The sequence below is a fragment of the Lates calcarifer genome, linkage group LG21, assembly GCF_001640805.2.
Source record: "Lates calcarifer isolate ASB-BC8 linkage group LG21, TLL_Latcal_v3, whole genome shotgun sequence".
NCBI lineage: Eukaryota > Metazoa > Chordata > Actinopteri > Centropomidae > Lates > Lates calcarifer.
In genome coordinates, this window is record NC_066853.1 from 11977249 (window position 1) to 11998428 (window position 21180).

The following is a 21180-nucleotide window of genomic DNA, read 5'->3' on the forward strand; positions in this document are numbered from 1 at the left end:
CGACGCTTCAAAATGCCACACTATACAAGTGAGAGAGAGAGAGAGAGAGAGACAGACACAGAAAGAGCAATGGTGGAGGTTAGAGGGGAGTTTGTGTCAAGTAGAAGGTGTTTGATGTCGGATAAGTAGTGCGACTAAAGTGGACAACGAGTAGAGTCTCTATGGTTGGTCTGAAATGGATGAACAACAATCGTCCATGCTTTGGTGTTTATTTTACTGTGCGTGGATCATGAACTGAATGGTGGCTTTAAACCCATTCAGCACTGACATCTCAGAGACTGTGTGGTCCACTTGATTGTATTTTCTAATTTTCTAAATGTATTTATTTGAGATAAAAGCACAGTTCAAAACACGAACAACACTTGTGTGTCGACCAGTTGGTCCACACAGGCAGTGCATCAGGTGGAACACCCATTTCCACTGAGGTTACTGATGCCAAAACATACAGATAAGATGAACTATTTTGGATATTTAAAACACACCCGCACATACACATCCTGGTACTGAGGATGTTTAGATAGTGTCCTGATCAGGTGCTGAGCTGCAGTGTAAATACATGCAAAGCAAACTTGTATGACTGGAGAGCCTGCAGGTTGTTTATCCTGGCTGCTTCCTTCTTCACACCTCTTGTTTAAAGTAGTTAAAGTGACAGTGTACTTGAAGATTTTAGCACTTCTTATTAAGCCATATGAATGTGAACCAGCTAAATAGTTGAGATAGATGATAGATGAAAGTACCAGATGTTCTGTTCGGAGACACACATCTCTTGAGTCTGGCAATGATGACCCTCATCAGTGAGTCTGTGAGCCACACTTTGTCCTCCCTTGTGTGTGTGCATGCGTGAAAAAAGAGAGTCAAAGACCATGGATCAAATATTTCTGGACCATCTCATCACAGTAAAGACCGTTTAAAAAAATCTCAATCACTATCTGTTCTAAAAAAGAAGTCCCCATTTTCCCCTTGATGGAATTGGATTCTGCAGCTTCTCTGCGCCCCCCCCTCGCCCTCTACACCTGGAACCCGCGTTACAAAATGCCCATGGTCTCTCCCATCCTTCACACATCATACATCATGGTGGCGTGGGCAATTTTACTTCCACTTTCTGCTGCTCAGCACTGCACAGACGAGACCGTGACAACTGATTTAACCCTATGGAAATTCTCAAGTTGATTTGCATGTGAAATACGCGCAAGCATTTTCCTCCAACTGCTGTTTTCTGAACTTGTTTGCACAAAAACTACATTTACATCACTTGGATGACGGGCGTGTTTTTAAGTTTGCGCACCAGCCTGCCGGAGAAAAGCATCTATCCAAGTGCGCGTAAAACAAGAGGTCCCAGTGGTTTTGGTTTGGTCCCACATTTGGTAACATATCGCTCACCTCTCCACCGCGGCGCATCATTAGGATACTGGCGGGGGGTGGGGCGACGGCAGCCTGTCCCGGTAAGGGGAGGAGAGAACGGAGGGAGCAGAGGCGGTACTTTCTCCGCGGCTCGTTTCTCGGCGCTGGAGAGTGTGGGACCAGGGGCTGGAGAGACCGCCGGGGAGCATCAAGCAGATCCAGTCCAGCACGGAGCCTCGCCTGGCCGACCGCTGCGCCGTGCACTCTTCTCGGGGGGACTGCACAACATTCCTGTGAAATATAACTGCTTTTAATGGCATGTGGCTTGTAACTTTACTTCTGCTGTATTCTTTGCAAGAAGGTAAGGTTGGAAATCTGTCTTTCCCAAGTGTTGCCTTAATCTGCATGCTGTCTCCTCTCCAGTGCAATGCTGAAGTTGGCTGTGCGTATTTATCAGCTAATCAGGTTGATAAATGCCGTTGGATTGAATTGGTTACATTCACAAAGGAAGGGCAGAGATGTCAAATCAAACTCTAAAACACCTTTAAGGGAAGACTGAGAACTTTTTCTTAATGTTTTGAGAGGATGTTTTCCTGCTCAGCCTTCGTTTTTCCTCTTGAAGGAGTGCTCGGATCCCTCTCACGTTCTCAATCTCCCATCCTGATTAGCTGATAAATATGATTAAGAAACGATGAAGGGGCTTATCACGAGCATAAAAATCAATATGCACTTAATTTGGATGACCGCGGAGAAAACCACAAAGATCTGCCAAAGTGCACACGGTGTTCGTTAAGATGGGAAAGGCAACGGCATTTGCATTTTGCATGATGAATATGTGGAGGTGTCGTGAATATGGAGGCTGTTGAATAGGAGGAGAGGCTGATAAGGATCTGCAGGCGCGCGCACGGATAGACTGGCGACCTCCAGCGCTGACGCTGGCCACAGCTGTAGGGTGTTTACTCGCAAAAGTCCGAATGGGGGGTCAAAAGGAGTTTAATGCATTTGCTGACTTTTCCTGTTCTGACCCCCGAAAAACAAATATGATTCCCAGTGTGTGTATGTGTGTGTGTGTGTGGTTGTGTGTGCTTATGTATGTGTGCCTGGGGAGGTTTAGAGAGGGGGGGGGGCGTCCCCAGGGGTTAAAGCACCCTTTGTATCAGTTAATTTAGTTTGGAAGGAAACACTAAAGTAGTGCATAAACGCCAGCTTGTGTTCGTGTGTGTGTGTGTGTGCGCGCGCGCGTGTGTATTGAAGAGTGTGTGCGGCAGTGAGGCAACAAGGGTCAATACATTTTATGAGAGACGTGTGAACTGATGCTGTGGGGTATTGAGCGCTGGCCTTTAATTTGTAGATAATGTGCCCCAGTTGGATATTTGAAAGAAGAGGCCATATATTACAGTTTATTTTCTTTGATAAAATGTAGGAGTGTCAGTGTGAGTGTGTGTGAGTGTGTGTGTGCAGACTCAGTTGTTATCCCCTGGTCTAATTATTCATCCACCATTTTCTGTGGCACCAGATTCTACTGATTGGCTTCGCTCTAAATACTGCAGATGGGAGAGAGTGATTCAGTTAGCTTTAAATGTAAAATGGTTTGTTCTTTCATTATGTATGAATTTCTGTTATTTCATGACAAGCAAATCATGAAAAAAAGAACCAAGATTTTAATTTTCCACTTCGTTTGTGTGTGTGTGTGTTTTTTTTTAACCCGTTGCCTATACGCACCGGTGTGTAAGTGAAGATGTCTGATTGTGAAGCTTATTACTTAACAAATTTGGATTCATCTTGAGCATTAGTTTATAAATATGGGCAGAGTGTGTGTTCTGTGGTCCTGGTCTCCATCGCTGGCCTTGGCAGTGCCCTCTGCCAGGCTGCAGCTGCGGCGAGGACTTCTGGGCTGTTTTTGTTGTATGTAATTGGATTACAGGGTCTATTTCGATTATACACACTGTACATCGCCCTGTCCCGTGACTGAACGAGATGTACTCTGTGTGTGTGTTTGTGTGTGTGTGTGTGTGTGTGTGTGTGTGTGTGTGTGTGGTGAGGGGAGGAGGGTTGGGGGCTGCAAACAGCCACTGGAGCGGAAAGAGTGCTTGAGATGGGAGAGATGTAGATAACGCAGTGGAAAACAAACTTCCATTTTCCGTTGCTTTTCAACGCCACGTTCCGCTCATTTTGCACGAATCAACCGCGATTTGTTGTCTCCTGTGGCAGCTGTGTATTTTAGATACATGTGATTTTTGATAAACTTTATTTTAAGGGGGGAAAGGTGGGTCTATTATCATACATGCATATGCATTAGTACTGCGTATTTTCCTGGCTCGGCCGCGCCTCCTAGAATGGCACACAATCCTCTGCTTTTATTTTTTATATTTTATTTTTACATCAGTATGAAAATATATTTCTGATCACACCACCACATTTATTTAAGAGATTTTTCCCCCTGTCTTTAATTTGACATTCATTCAGTCATTACTGGCCGTTTGTTGCCTTGGTTTGGCTGCATATCAGCACACCTGCACCCATGAGTGCGAAGAGGAGGAGGAGGGAGAGGAGAGGAGAGGGATGGATAGATGGATAGATAGAGGGGAGGAGGGGGGTACACTCATTCCTCTTTGTCATGGTTGGAGAGGTTGCTTGTCATTTTATGGAAATAAAATTGAGACAAACTCAGCTGAGGACTGTGTGGAGAATCTGCCTTTTTTTTTTTTAGGCCTGACAGGCCAGAACAGGGCCTGAGAAACTGGAGAAGGCTTAAATAATTACCACAATTAATACATATTTTTTTAAATCAGTTAGGAAAAGGAAACGCGTTTTACTGTTGAATTCAGGCAGTTTCAGGCAGGAAATTGTGCAAATTTCAGGAAAGGAAAGGAAAGAAATGTCGTGGAGTGATCGAGATGGAGTGAGAGCTCTTGCTATAATTATTTCATCAATTAATGTGATTCCGGTTTTAACCAGTTTCGGTCGACAGGCCTCCTGCAACACACACTCTACATTAAACTGAATATTGACTGTGTTTCAGTGTTGATACTGCACGGATGTGAAACACTTATGCACTTTATTTGTGAATCTGATGGACTAAGCAGCATGCGTTTCCCCCTTTTCATTTATTCAGAGTCGTTATATGTGTGTGTGAATCAAATGCTGTCGGTTATGCCATTTAATATCAGCACTTTTTTTTCTCGATTTCAGATAATAACACACCGGACTTCACGACCATGTCAATACATGTGTGAAGTACTAATGACAGTGTTACTATCTCATGTGCTCTAACATCACCTGTATGGCGTAGTTGAGTGTTTTCTCGTTCTTTAGTGAGGGATCCCTGTGTGTTCCTGAGAACGGTGATCTGCGGTGCTGCAGACCACGGGCTGTGTGTAAATTTGGAATCAAAACAGATACCGACTAGAGGAGAAGTGCTTGGAGGGGGAGCCCAGTAATTGCGGTATGAGTCAGACTCTGGTGGCTACTAGGCTACACCCGCACGATGCGCTCAGAGTTGTTGCGTCTGGGGTTGGATAACTAAAGGCTTTAAGCTGCTGATTGGAAGTAGCGTGACAGCAACTCCGGAGTTGCTTTTTTCCCCTTCCCCTTCTTGTCTCTTGTCTTTAAATGTCACGGTGTAAAAATCCGGGTGAAATGTGTTCTTATTTGGGGACTGGGAAGGTGTAGCTGCTGTGTGACGTTAGGTTCAAGATTCACTATTTTGGTCTGTTTGATGCAAAGTAAAAGTGATTTGCGCAGGCGAAGAGCTATGAATGTGCAGACCTGGGTGTGAGAGGGGCTTATATGTGTAGGAGTTTTTGCTGTTTTCCCATTTTAATTCCACATATTAAACAAAGTGCTTTTGCGTAATTTTGCTGTCGAATCGTGCCAGTAAAGGACAGTATCAGTCAGACCCCTCTAGTTTTTAAACACTTGGCACCATCAGACCTACATAAAAAGAGTTGTTTGAAATCAGTAAACACAGATCAGCTATTTGGATGGATGTCGCCCACATTATATCCATGACGCACATCTCCAATAACGCACGATACATCGGATCAGAAATGCTAAAAGGCCGCCACACGTCTTATTTCTCCGGCTCAAGAGTCCCCACTGTGCCTGCGCAGCCTGTCAGTTGTCTTGGAGCGAGTCAGCAGCGCCTCAGTATAATAGCTACATGTCACTCTCACGTTAACTCACCTCCCTCGGTTGTGCTCCGGCGAGCAAAGCCTGTTTTCATTGTCAAGCGCTGGCGCTCGCGCGTTTGGCAGTTGAACGGCGCAGCACAAACAAACACGTCCATCTGAACAAGTCATTCGGTCTCATATGCAGTCTGAACATTTTGTTTGTCTTGAAGTGCAGCGGACACGTCGGCCTGTTGGTGTTAAATGATAATTTCAGTTGTGGTGTATTACATTTAGGGTGCATTAGAGCAGATCTCTGCACCTTTATCAGAACATGAGATTGTCTGTCTAAACTGATCTGACTGATTTTTCTTTTTACTTAAGTAAAATGAGGCTGTGTTAGTTAACAACAGTGCAGGGCAGGACTTGGTGAGACATAATCTTGTACTGAGTCGATTCGGTTGTCATGCATCACTTGCAAAAAAACAATCCCAGCCTTCCCTGTAGGCTCAAATGACTGTTTGTCATCATACAGCTGTGGATCTTAAAGACCATAGCAACAACATTGTTGCTGCACTAAGCTGTCACACAGAGAAGTGGATTTTGACCACTCACTCAACAGGTTTTATGCACAACAGTAGTGTCCGGTAGCCAGCCGCCCTCTGCCCCATTACAGACACAGAGAAAGACTGATGGTTATGTCTTGAATGACAGAAAGGGAAAAAAAAATCAAACAAGCACACAAACTTAAGCATCACAGAATCAACTCTGTCTTTCACTCCTCCCCTCTCCTCTTCCTCTCTCTCTCCTGTTCTGCTTACTATCAAACAATTTATGGCCCTGTCTCTGAGGGAGAATAGGAAGAAAAAAAAACATCTCTACAAATCTGACACTCACTTCAACAGCGGAAATCATCTTTTTGAAGTGGAAGATGTGAATTTTCAAATGCTGAAATGGCTGCCTAATATTTTACTGACACTGCATAAACTGTGTATAGGGGTTGTTTACCCCCCCCTCCCCAAAACCACCACCACCACCTTCCCCCTGTATGTCTGTGTGTGCGTGTGCACAAGTGTATTCACGTCCCTAATATCGTGCCATGCAGTTTTTCTTTTTTGACTCCAGTGTTTCTCGCCTTGAAATGACACCATGTTAGAAATGATTTCCTCTTTGAAAAGCAGAGAGAGACACACATTGTCGTACAACCCTAATGCATATCTCAGTCTGGAGTCATTGTATAGTAAATGAGCCCCCCCTCATCAAACATGATCATATCTTTAGCTATTATGTTCTGCCATTTTTCTGTAGCATCACTACAAAGACTGTATTGCCACTGACTTCAATGCTTTAGCTGTTATTTGGCCTGAATGTGTTTTGTGTGCTGTTATCTGTAGTGCTACATGGTTCACCGAATAGGAAATCCACTTGCTATTATGAACGTATATGTGCAATCTGAAATGTATTTATGTGACTTTGTGTGTGTGTGTGTTTGAAGGAGAGAAAGAGTGAGAGCGGGAGGGAGAAGGAGAGGGATTTATAGCCCTGTTTTTCTATGCACGTGATGGTATGAATCTCAGTTTGTGTGTGTGTGTGTGTGTGTGTCTGAATGAATGTAGATGAGACAGAAAAAGCTGCATTATGCATAGCGGTTCACCATAGGCAATATCCTTGCTTCTCCAGCATACATATTCATACTCCATTTTCATATCCACTGCAAAAACAGGAAAAAAAGTGCAAATGTATTTGAGTGTACAGCAGAGAAAGATTTGAGTCAAAAGAAAAACAGAAAAGGAAACACAGACAAAAAGGAAAGAGAAGGTTAAGAAAAGAGGGAAAAAAAGGAACAAATTTAGAAAAATATTGCGAGGGGTTCACACTGACAAGAAGGATGTTTGTGGGTGTTTTGCCCAAAAATCACTTTGACCTCCTTCATTGTAATCAATTTATTCAGGCTTGAAGAAGGGAATCAAAATACAGTTCATGAACGGATGAGTGCTGCTGCTTTGCTCCTTATTTCTCTGATTGGGGAAAGGGTGGAAAGGGAGCCTGGGGCTATGAAAGCACTCTGTTAACCATCTGAGGTTAGATGTTGCCCAAATACAGAGGAAAAACTAGGTTATTGTGCTCTTTGTTTTTATATGTTGCTTTACATGAAATATTTACAGTTTATTATGATATTTGACTGAAAGCATTGTTTATTTTAGTTTCCATGTGGCCATCTATGCGTTGTATTCACACTTTGTAGAAGTTCTTAGATGGATAAGCTGTTTATGTATTTAGTCACACAATTTAATGCAGGTTACTGCATTCTCAGATCACAGTAAGTCATTTCTGACTCATTTGCACATCTCAGACAGGAACATAAGAACTCCGCTATTGTCCAGTTTTAAGTCACCACCCTCATTGTCTCTATTATATCACACATGACCAACAGTCACAGCCTGGGAGCCCCTTTTGCCATGTGAGGTAGGAAGTGCTCTTTCTCTCTTGATGTTTTGACATCAAACCATCATCGCGATAAGACACGTGGTCGACGTGGTCTCCTTTCGCTGGAGGCCACAATCCATGCTGCGTTGAACCAGGCTTTGCTTCCGTGTGGGTTATATGCACGTATCTTTTGCGTGCATGAGTGTGCGTATGTGAACTCAGTGACCTGAATTTGCACCGCAGGACAAAGCGATTAGCCATCGCATCATAAGCTGGCACTTTTTAGAGAGGTCTCTTTCCCCTCCAGGATGCTGATGTTGCAGGATCAACGCTGTACCCCTCTTGAGTTGGAGCTGTTGCATCTGAGCTGTTTTGAATTTTTGTTTGAGGCCATTTTTGATGATGTCACAGGATGGCCTTAAAGGTGTGTTTATGTCTGAACAGATTATTCAGTTTGAGAGCTTATGCAGTGGTTCTCAACCTGGGAGTCAGGAGTCAAATATGAGGGGTTATGTCACATAAAACTAAGTTTATTTATTCAGACCTTGCTTGTTTTTTCTTCTGAATAAATGGATATTTTTTTGCAATTTATTCCTTTACAATTATTCATTCATTAAGGGTTCACAACAAAAGGCTGGGCACTGTCTGGTCGAGCAGGGGGTACTTCTTCACTTGGACAGATTGTGCAGAAGCTTAGTTTAAAGAAATGAGTTTAGGATAAGATTAAAAATATACATAACCTAGATCCATGTATTTGTGTTTAGGAGGAATATCAGCACACAAATAGGATTACAAATTGGTGTGATGCTGATTTTTAAATTGTTACCGCAAGCTCCAACAAGCCGACTGCATACTTCAGTACTAATCTGAGTAAATTGTAATTCCAAGTTTTGCATGAAAAATAGTTATCATGTGAGCAGAAAAGTTGAGCTAAAAGGAGTGAATAAATGGCTTACACATCCATCTGCTGCCACTCCAGGCAGTAGTAGTATGAATGCAAACTTGACCAAACCTACTGAAAAAAACTGATGACGCCTAAACACTGACAAGATGGTCACATGGTCTTGTCACTGTTGTCTGTGATGAAATACTATCAAATAATTCCACCAAGGCATCTCATCTATAAAATGTGTAAAATGAAGTGGTGCTTGAGATTGTTTTGCAAAAACGTCCACTAGTCCAAAGCATAACATTATTTTGTGATTGCTGGTGTGTCACAAGATGACAGTATTCTGAACATTAATTCATATACAGTGATATTATTCCTTTTGTGAGGAGATTTACATCTACATTAAGTTGTTTTTTTTCATGAAATTATTCTGCTTCTAAAAATAGCATTTGCCATCAGAGAGAAGCAGGTCACTGTCATCACAAATCATCTGCTAATAGTTTCCTCCTTATTTGCTCAGTATGGAAATTCTTCTGTGTGTGTTCCTCACCCAGCAGTACATTGTGGTGCTCTCCTTGGTGCTGAAAGTGCAGATCAGTGAGCCTAGCAGCCTGTGAGAGTGATTGACATGGATTCGAATGGTAGGATGGATTGAACTTGACCTGAATTCGGATTTTTTGAACACAGAGGATCTGCTCCAATTTTAGCTGGTAGGCAGGAGAACAATGACTCTCTACCTCCTCAGCATCTCTTCTCCCTGTGCTTGCATGTACACATGCACTTACAGTCTCACGTTCTGCACATGCACCCGAGCAGCGTTTTTGTTTTTTTCCCCTGCACACCGTAGCCTCTGCTGTTGTCAAAGTTTGACATCAAGAACTGAGGCAGTCATTTAACATTAACCTCTCTATCCTTTCGACCTAACCACACACAGACATGGACACACACACACACACACACACACACACACACGCATACATGCACGCTCCATCACTCAGCTGCATCCAAACACCTTTGCACTTCAGCACCTCTCCACCCCAACCAGCCACCCGTGTCCTGTCTACAATATTAACACCCCCCCCCCCTTCCCCCCCATCTCCTCTTCTGCGCCACACCTACACACGCATGAGAACCAGGGAAGTCGGACGTCGGCCTCCCACGGCAGTGCGATTACAGAGTGGATAGACTGTGTGTGTTAAATGTGAGAGGAGATTATGTGGGTTTAACTCTCTGCGTCTGGCATACAAATTCCAATCACATAATATTGCCTGTCTCCAGTGTGGCGGGAAAAGACAAGAGAAAGTGTGTTTGTGTCTTGGAGGGGGGTATCTGGGAAGGGTGAAAGAATTATGGTAGATGGGAAACAAAAAGAAAAGGACAACTACCTTAAAAAGATAAGAGAGAAAGATGCAGATAGATGCATGAAGTGTCAGATAACAAACAATGGAGGAGAGAGTGAAAATCACCCTATGTTAGTTTGGGTTTTATCCCTAATCCCCCCTGCATTTCACTTCTGAGCCTTTTCTCATGTGATTCATACCATTCATGCCATTTTAGTAATGTCATTATGTCATTGCATGTTACTATTTATAACGGACAGGACAGATAAAAAGAATGGTCTTTTGTATGAACCATTCATCCATGTTCTTGCCGCGTATTAAGAGCTTAAAAAGACAGCCAATGGGCGTCTGTCTTTTATTTTATAGCTGGTTACTAATGATATCCATTAATGTAGAGGATCTGTAGAAATTAGAGCCTAAATGACATCTGATAGTGGCTTTATATCTCCATTGATGTGTCTTAGCCAACACCCCATTTCCTCCCAGCACAGAGAGAATTAAAGAGATAGGGCTAATCCAGGCATTGTTGACACAATCCAGGAAAAGGGATTAATTAAGTATCATTGTCTGAGAAGAAAATTCTCTGGCTCGGGGCACAGCGTCTTCCCCTGGCCTCCAGCCAAGCTGAGCTCAGCAATTCTTTACACTCCTCTACACCCCTACCCCCTCCTTAACCCCCACCCCCCCCCTCACCCACCACCCCCGATCCTGGCAAATAGACACACAGACAGAAACGCACAGATCTTAAAAGATGCCTCGATACCCCGTCTATACTGGAAGATGCCGTTTTGAGAGAGAGGATCTGTGGTGGTCCGTCTCCCTCAGGACAATTTATCTGGCAGTGACTCTTCATCTGTGCCACAACAGCACTGGTTTACAGCAAACATCTTGCATTATCCGGCCAGCTCCTAAGGCTTCTACAGCTTCAGATGCAGGCCTTCCTATAGTGAGGTGACAGGCCTGTAGTAGGCCTAAGATATGCAGCAGCTTGCTATGATGCCCATGCAAATATTTTGTTTTCCTGCATGAGGGAGAATACCAACATGTGACATGTTTCCCTCCTATTGAGAGGCAGATTTCCAAAGGACTCCCTGGATGCATTACATTAGATTAGAGATATTAGGATAATGCATATGGGATGAGATGGATGGCTGCAGTTTGGCACACATAGAGGAAGTTATTTGGGTTGACGTGACCTGGATGCCTGTCAATCTGGCTTGCAAACTGTGTTTGGGTGTCTGTGTAAGTTGGTCTTGGATCAGGTAGTATTTTCTGTAGTATTGCAAAGAGAGTGATCCTCACTTTACAATAGTATTATTCCATCAAACCTGTGAATTAATTCATGGAAAATTATGTAAATACATCTCTAGTGCACATTATGCCTATGCAACACAGTGTGAGAACAAATCCAGTATGGAGCATGAGAAATTGGCTTTTGTTTTTCAGTTACATCAAGTGAGTTTCCGTATGGCATGTTACATGATTTACATTTTATTATTATTATTATTTATTTAATAAGGGATTCATTTGATCAAAATGTGATCCCATATCTTACAAGTTACTACCTCAGCAGTTAGTCAGATCAACATACATTTTAGTGAAGAATAGAAACATAGAAAACACTCAACATTGTCAAACGACATTTGAGTCAACCACCTCTTTGAGTAAAGTGTAAATACTGTGTTGATATTTCACAGTGTTGTCTCATTCATGTAAGTTGTATGTATAGGCAGGGTAGGTGTAAATAAGTTCTTACATTATTTTGATACTGGAAAACAGTTACAGTTTTTATACACTTTGTTATTTTCAGCAGTGTTTTTTGATTGTCCACGTGCTCCCTCTCCTTTGTTGCCCCTATGTCTGACACTTACCGAACTAACCAACTCGGTCTCCTTTCCTCTCACCCCAACAGTCAACAGTGAGGATGTTGTCTCTACGCGGCTGTACTTTGTGAACGCCTCCCTGCAGCGGGTGACCTTCTCCAGCTCGGTGGGGGTGTCCCTGCCCTGCCCTGCGGGCGGCGCCCCCCATGCCGTCCTGCGCTGGTACCTGGCCGCCGGAGACGACATTTACGACGTGCCCCATATCCGCCACGTGCATGCCAACGGCACCCTCCAGCTCTACCCCTTCTCTCCCTCCGCCTATAACAGCATTATCCACGACAACGAGTACTTCTGCACTGCTGAGAACCAGGCAGGCAAAATTCGCAGCCCCAGCATCCACATCAAAGCAGGTGAGGGTTTGACACACTAGATGTAAACTAAGCCAATGGGTTAGTTTCAAAGGGTTAGTTTAGTTTCCTATTTACCGGGTCAACAATTGCCTTTTTTAAGGTGACTGCATGCATTTCAAGGGTATTTTGAATATCTATTTAAGTCAGACTGCTACAAAATCTTGAGCATGACATCATCAAATGATGCTGCGCGGAGTCAGCAGTTAAATCTTCAGTCCAATTTCAATTTCCACATCCAAAAACAGCATCTACAGTTTTTATCAGGGATGCTGTATTCACTGTTAGCACCTCAACCTCTTGGACAACAGGGCACCCTAACAACATTTATACTATTGATAGTATTCTTCATATTCAGTGTGCATGAATATATTGAGTTACCAACTCAAAGAACGTCCTGTGTGATTACTTACAATTGTGTCATAACAAAGAGAGTGGGACAGCAGTGCTTTTTCTGTATCCCATGGTTTTTGCTGCAGTGGTAGTAACTAATTCTTAGATCACAATCTTTTAAGGTGTACTCCAGCAATTTAGTAATGAATGTCCAGCAAGTTGGACCTTCATTAAGTTTGATGACTCACAACAGAAAGATTAAAAGCAAAGAATGGTTTAAATTGAAGCATCTGATGCTGAGATATCCTGACTTTTATTCCCTAGTATGACTCAGGCTTAAAAAACACCGGGTCCTACAATAACTCAGTAACTTGTCTTTCATTAGACCCTTTCTCGAGGAAAAACACCCACATCTTTCAAACTGTACTTCTGCAGTTTGTAACACTGAGTTTCTGTTAAAACTCCTCCTCCTAAACTCCTTCCAGAGCCACATAACTGTTGAGTACAGTACATTATACAGCAGATTGAGTAGTACTGCTTGTGACAAGTAAATTGATCTTCATGTACTGTGCTATCATTGGCTGAGTGCCTGAGTGCTAAGATTATAGCTAAAATAATCTCTTTCTGGTCATTCCTAATTATTTCACTTGACCACTTTTTAAAAAAATAAAAAGCAGTTTTCTATGGCACACATTGAAATCGTCACAATAGCATTGCCTAGCTATAGCCCAGCATCTGTAAACATGGTCGCCCAAACGGCAGTCTTATTGGCATCCCAAACCAACAACTTCTCCCAGGGGGGGTGAAGTGTCTCAGAGCACCACATCTTGACCTCGTGTATTAAAAATCCTCTAGAAGACAGACACACAGCCACATAGACAGTTGGTTTGGTGACCTGTCCGCACTCCCTGCCAAGGTCAAAGCTGGAGAGGGGCGCCGAACACACTGAGGGAAGGTGTTACTGCTCTTTCACACACTCACAAACACACACATAAACATTGTAAACACATGCATATGACCTAATGAGACACACACTGGATACACGTGTATATAACAGACATGAACGCATGTATGTTCACGTGCATATGCGCACACACGCACCCACTCCAACTCAGACGCACACACACTCGTACATGCACACCAGCCTGTGCATAGCTCATGCCAGCAAGCCTCCTGTCTCCCAGTCTCTCCATCTGTCCATGGACTGGAAAGTCCCCTAACTACACACACACACACACACACACACACACACACACACACACACACACACACACACACACACACACACACACACACACACAGCCATTTTCGTCAAGCTGGCTCTTGGCGTTTAGTTGCCAGCTCTTTGTCAGGGTGTTTGGCAAGAAAGATTTTGGAGAGTCAGCTACAGACATGGAAAGATGTGAACAGAATCGTGAAAAAAAGTGGATTTTCAGGTCATGGTAATAGCCAGGCAGACATTTTGACTGTGTTGATCAATCCTGCATGGAGAAACAGTCAGCAGTTCCCTACCACACACATGTAAAATCATTCTCCAAAATGCTGCTGGATTCTCTTCCTCACCACCACACACAAACACACCCATATGGCCTGTGTGGTCCCAAGAGGAAGACAGTCCCTCCAGCGTGAGAGTGACCTTCTCGCCAGCCTCAGTGTTGGGATGACCTTCCCTCCCAAATAATTACAACAATTAATCAATTAAATGCTGAGGCAACCACAACTCCACAGCTCCATAACCAGGGCTCACGTGCATGTGTGTGCACCTCATTACCTCCAGAGTCCTACACAGTGCGCACACACATGCTCACTTACACGCTCACACGCGTACACAACCCTGCAGTTGCCATGGGCGACAGAGGCGTGAGCGCTAGGGTGTGGCATGCCCTGTCTCAGGTGGCGCAGGAGAATGATGACAGCTGACAGCTCGCAGTGTGACACCCCACCCCCACCCCCTCACCCCCCACCCCAAAAAAATCTGCCCCACCACCACCATCACCCCCATCACCATCCGTCTCATTCTCTCTCCCTCTCCCTCCCTCTCTCTCTCTCTCTCTCTCTCTCTCTCTCTCTCTCTCTCTCTCTCTCTCCCCCTCTCTCCCTCTCTCTTTTCTCTTCTCTTCACTTCACATCTTCACATCTCTCTCTATCCCTCCCCCTCTTTCTCACCCTCTCCCATGCATGCTGATTGTGGTCCAATAATAGCACTAGCACCTGTCTGGATGGCTCTACATTTATGAAAATCACTATGTGGGCTGCTTTTTTTCCTGTATATGTTTGTATTTGGCACTGACATTCCAACCAGTCTACTTTTCTGTATTTATTTTACTCAAGCTCCTTTGATAGTGTCTCTCTAAATACCAGTCTGTTGCACACATTTATTGTTTTTTTTTTTTTTGTTAAAAATGTTACTTAGTTTGAAAGATTTCAGAAAAAGATTTGATTGCAGTCCAAAACATTTTCAAGTACATATACAATTTGGTCTTCTGGACTGGTTTATTCTCAGACAGAGGCCCTCAAAGTATCATGCGAACTGACTGCTGAATACTGCTGATCATTTTTAAATGCATGTTGTAGAAGACAGTCATTGGTTTCCAATCATTTCTGTATGGTAAAAAAATCAGCTGGCAAATTTTTACAACTTATTTTTACATAGTAATTCAGTTGTAAGTCTGTATGTTACCCCAAGCCAGTTAGATAACTATGACACAAACTATGACTTGATGTTTATTGTCATGCATTACACAATTCAAGGGAGTTTCAAGAGTCTGCTATTTGATTTATACCATATGGATATTAATTGAATACATTGGATGCTTAGACGGTAGACACAATGTGAACTATTTTCTAATGCTTCTTTATTACTCACTCCCACTTTCTACTGCTACCATACACATAGACATTAAAGGTATTGTTGTTTTGCACCAATAGTTGCAGAACAATCATCATATATGCTTCACTTTGTCTTCACCCTAACTGACCTGTTAAGAAAGCTATTATGTCCGTTTCATATGAATATTTTTTCTGCCCTAAGAACAGAAACCTAACCAAAACAAAGGGAGTAGTTAGTTCTCTTTCTCAGAAGTTAAAGTTTTCAGATTATGATATGATATGATATATGATATTACAATATGAAGCTGTACTGACATTGTTTTTCTTCCTCAGGTTCCTCCTACTCTTGTAGTCATTATGCAAGCATGCCAATGAACTGAAAATGGATGGTTTGAGGAATAGACAGGGTTGTAGCTTCCTTAGATTAATGTGGAGTTTAATTTAATTCAACAAAGAAATATTTTCTCCTGTATAAATTGTTTTATTCTTAAAACATTTCTTTGTAGTTCTTCTTTAACATCCCTGTCACTTGGTTAGCTGAACTTGGACATTGGTGGCTGGTGGCTCTGAAGCTCTGAAGCTCAATAATTGTTAAAAACATGATATTTTTCATATATTTATTGTCCGTTAATTTCAGCCTAGTTCAAGGATGTTGCTCTTCCTACTGTTTCAGTTTCAGAAGGATAAAGAAAGCAACTGGTTGGGTTTCCAAAATAAATCTGTCTATTGTCAAATCTAGTATTATCACAGAAATAAGAAAAATCAGTTTCACATTGGCAAAAAGATTCAGTGGTAAGCCATTTTTGTGAACTGGACCCTAACCCCCAAAGCAAAGCATTTTGTATGTGCGTTAAATATCCAGGAGTGTGGCAGCATCTATAGCTCCAGGAATAAGGTTTTATTGTATTTTTAAGGATCTCCTCTCCTCTCCTTTTATTTTTTCTTCACTTTCTCCTCTTTAGGATACAAAAATCTGTTTCACTTTTGGTCACAAGTCAAAGGACGCAATAACAAAAGTGTGACTTTAAAAATGAAAGCACACCTTTCACACATACATCACAGTCATCATTGCTTTGCATAAGTGATCTGTCTGAGACCCAGGGTTTCATGTCTTGTGCACCCAACACTACCTCGCCCAAACATCACATAAAATGAAATGAGGACACCTGTTCAGTCAGATCACCTCATCTCCCTTTTGTCCCAACTAAATCACACAAACCTACGTAGGCTCAGGCCAAGACAGCAGGTGCTTAGATCCCTTTCCTCCATCTGCCCTCCTCATCTCTTCTCCGGCTGACATTTCCTTACTAATACAGTAAGTAAGGTCCCTGAACCTGATACACAAGAACTGCTTTCTTATCCCTTCATTAATGAAACCTGCATCCACTCATTTCTCCTGTATTTCATTATTTTTTTTCCCCCTTCTCTCTGTCTCCCTCTTTGTGTTTTTGCTGCTCGCTTTATGAATAAGTAAATGCAGTATTTGGTTTCCCCGTCGTTAATTATTGAAGCGACAGTGATACAGGACTTGCCTCCCAGTGCATCCAGTGCACCAGACCCATGTTTTAGCTCGTTCCTAAGCAACCAGGCTGCATATAGTCAGGCATCAGTAACATCCTAATGATTCTGCTGCGCATGCGATGAGGGGGAGTGCAATTTACACACAAATCAGTTGGGTTACCATTTGCATCCTGTCACAAGGCTTAAGAGAATGAATATGTAATGTTTTTTTTCCCTCTGTGTCTTTCATATCTTGGAAGAGGAACGTGTGTTAAATGACAATGCTATCACAACAGTTGCCTCTTACTGGAGCTGGTTACATGGTTGTGCACAAGGGCATGTTGCCACACAGGGCTTGTTTGACTGGTTTGAATGGGGAGAGGAGTGGTTAAACAACACTTTTGTGAAGGTCAGCAAGTGTAGAACAAGCATGGGTCAAAGCACAGGAAGTACAAACCTGAGTTGACCTTGACTGGATTTAAACCTCTACTGAATTGACATGTGATGACTGTCATCATTGCACCGAACATTTACAAGCTGTCAAGCTGATTTTAAACACTCTATGAGAGGCTCAGTGGGCATTGGGGATTTTCCCTGCTATTGATGAGAGACAGCAGGGTCAATCAGGGAGTAAATAAATGATTGAAAGAATTGGCTCAGCCACAACAGCCCAGGCTACTCAGTCGATTCTGGCTATTGATCTGCAGGTAGATGGCATCAATGGGAAGCAGGGGCTGTTCAAATGAAGAATTGAAATAAAGATTTGATTGGAATTATTTGTGTTTTAGCTTTGATTTCTTTACAAATGAGGCTTCGGCACAGATTAGTGGTCTGTGTGTCAGGTGATATGCTCTCAGGAGAATATCTTACGGCAACCGTCAGTTTAGCTGAGATACAAAGTAGCACGGTGACACCACAACTGGTCTAAAGACCATGGTCACATACAATGTATGATGCAAGGTTAAATTTTTGACAGAATACTCCCTACTCTACTCCAATCTTTACTCCTTCACGAGTCAGGAAAGAAGAAAGAAAGGGTCCATGGTTCAGCCAATTATGAAAAAGTAGAACAATGTAAAAGCAATGGACAGAATCAGACAAAGACTTGGGAGATTAAACCTCGGACTTAAAGGTGAAAGACTCCCCACCATTTGGACAAGGACATTGGCTTTGGTTCCACTGGGTTCCAGTGACAGTGGTGGCTGGCATAAAGCATTATTAATGACCAAGGAAACTGGCCTTCAGGCTAGGCGTTAATTATATCACTGGAGAGCTGGGGGAGAGAGTGAACACACAGGAGGGTGGGGCCACTCCCTGTGTTGTGTGTGTGTGTGTATTTTACATTGTTAAGCCATTACTGTCCTCATTTCGAAGGGAAGCCTGTTTGATAGATTGTGTTAGATTGTCATGACAGAGACACTCCCCAACAACAGCCTGAGACCCCATCTGATTTCTGTAATTTATTTATTTTTTTCATCTTACTCATGTCAAGTATCCTCATTTCTGTATGTGTCAGGGTTACTGGGGAAACATTTGGCCCTTTATAGAAATGAGATCAGGGTGTGGTGAAAGCCCACACAGTTCAGCTCAGTTCAGTTTAGAAAGCGCAGCTCCCTGTTCAGTCCAGTCAAGCTAGCATGCCCTTGAACTACCTGTCTCTCCTCCTCACCAAAATAATCCATTAATTTAATTTCACTTTACTTAATTTATTTAATGAAAATTTATGCTCTGATTCAGCATTTCACATTTCTCACTAATCTAAATGTGACAGAGTTAACTGGAGAGATAATTTGGTTAGCTACAGGCTACTGTTTTCATCATTAAGCCCGTCTTAATCACCACCATCCTTTCTGTACACTGGCACAGATTCACAGCCCAGTGCTCTGCATGCCATGTGCAGGGGGTGTGTTTTTTGCTGCCTGGCGCCTGCATGTGACAGTTACATCGGCTGCGAGCAACCCTCCGCTGCTCGCCGTCTCGTAGCATCTGTGGCGTTGTTCTTTAAAAGGCCGAGGGCCACTCACTGTGTATCCCCTTCAGTGCAGCTCCAAGTCAACCCTCCTTACGATCATGGTTCAAATCTGGGGCTAAAGAGAGAAACATTGGCCTAATGTGGCAGGGCAGAACACCAGACGAGTTTGTTTATGAGACCTGCATCTGCCTTTACTACGGGTTAAACAGGACAGAACAATGTCAGCTGCACTGTGTCGATATGTGCACTAGAGAAGAATGGTTACTCTTGTGTACTCCAGTGAGTCGATTGATCAAGTGGCTGACTGAAAAAAACATGTCATTTATTCTCTTTGATATAATTACACATTGAACATCCTTGGGTTTTGTGCAGTTGTTTGGACCCAACAAGCAACATGAAGATTTCACTCTGGGCTCTGGGAAATGTTACCATGACGTACAATATTGCATGGTCACATCACAACCATGTATCAATGCTTTAGTATCCTAAAAGCCAAAAATGCCAAACTTTCAATGGTTCCAACTTTGTAAATGTGATGTCAATGTTTTATATCCTTATTAATTGAATATATGTGGGGTTTGGACTGTTGGTCTGACAAAACAAGCTATTTGAAGATATATCCTATATCCTATATATCCTTCTCTGACAACTCTCTGATTAAAATGATTATTACTTGTAGCTGTTTAATCACACTGTGTGTCATTGGTTAAAACTAAAGATCAAGGTTTGTGAAGCCTCATTCCCCCTCTCTGAGACCACTACTATTACCACCAACCAACATCCCTCCACTGTCTAACTTCAGCTCTTTTCTCCACACACCAGTGTTCAGGGAGCCCTACACAGTCCGTGTGGCCGACCAGCGCTCCATGCGGGGTAATGTTGCCGTGTTCAAGTGCCTCATCCCCTCAGCCGTCCAGGAGTACGTCAGCGTGGTGTCTTGGGAGAAAGACACCGTCTCCATCGTCCCAGGTAGGCAATTCAGCCTGAGGTAGCCATCAAAGATTCACAAAAACATAAACGAAGTCAATATGCAGGCGGTGGCAGCCCTGTATCCACTTTGTGTTGCTGTCCTTTTGCAATTCTGCCTCTCTTGCTGAAATGCACTGTCACTGCAAACTCTATTCGTATGACCATGTGAGTTTTATTTGGCTGGATGTGTGCTCGCTGTGTTTGATCAGTTGGTGGGTAATAATGGAAAGCAAATGATCTAATGTCATCCCAATATGTCAGTGGACTCAGCAACATTTGCCCTTAGAGAGATGAGAAATCTCTCCTGTTATTTTTAGACTGAATAAATCCCAAACCACAAATCCTGAGCTATGTCAGTATCGTAAAAAAGTGATTTCCTTGCCAACTTTATTGTAATGGAGATTTGCTCGTGGTTTGTCCTGCATGTGATTGTTGACAACCTTTAATCAATACTAATCAATTTATTTGTGTCACTGACGGCTCCTGTTCTGTCAGTGGAGAGAAGATGCAGGGAGGTTTAAAAAGAAAAAAAGAAAGCTCCAATCAGTCAAAAACAAGTCTGATGAAATGGCCTATGCCTGGCACATCCCTGGCTCTTCACTCTCTAACTGACACTGCTGTGGTTAATAGCTGTGTTACAGGGATAAATCAGGCATTAGTAGACATGTGCTGTGTGTGTGTGTGTGTGTGTGTGTGTGTGTGTGAAGGACAGAGGGGTGTGTATGGGCTGGGGGGGATCTAATTTGATGAGTGATAGATCTGTTTAGCTGCTCATCACAGTCACCCGAAAGGGAGCAGCCACACCTCTAGGGCTCTGCTGTGTCTGGAGCCGTTCTCTGCTCCATTTGATCCTCGGTTGGTTCAGATCATTCGATGTTTAACTGAAGAATAATAATATTAGTTTGAAACTGAGCCTCCTACATGCTGCTGTATGCTTGTGCATTGGTGTTTATGTGTGCTGTGTGCGTGTGTGCGTGTGCGCGCATGCTTGTGCGGTGCAGTGTTAACATTTGCTCCGTGGAGCAATGGCAAATTGCAGGGTGTCAGATGAGACTGTTTAGGTCAGATGATACGTATTGCTCCCTCTGCCCCTTATCTCGCTCTCTGATACCGAGCAGCCCTTTCATCCCTCTCAATAGTGTGTGCGAGTGTGTCTATGGAGGTGTGTGTGTATGTGTGTGTGTCTGCATTTGTGTACCTCTTTGTATGGCTCTGTCCTTCACACGGGAGCACTCATTGAT

General features: G+C 43.0%; 1 protein-coding gene across 2 annotated transcripts in view; it reads left to right on the forward strand.

Annotated features, from left to right (window-relative positions):
- Nucleotides 1–1476: 1476 nt before the first annotated feature.
- LOC108895272 (cell adhesion molecule DSCAML1) overlaps nt 1477–21180 on the forward strand; it is a 95486-nt gene continuing 75782 nt past the window's right edge. For both annotated transcript variants that reach the window (XR_007815362.1, XM_018693974.2), the window contains exons 1-3: nt 1477–1702; nt 12019–12339; nt 19793–19939. Coding sequence is in view for 1 of the 2 variants with exons in the window: in XM_018693974.2 (XP_018549490.1) it covers nt 1660–1702; nt 12019–12339; nt 19793–19939 (511 nt within the window). In the remaining variant the exon portion in view is untranslated. The remainder of the gene's footprint in view (nt 1703–12018; nt 12340–19792; nt 19940–21180) is intronic.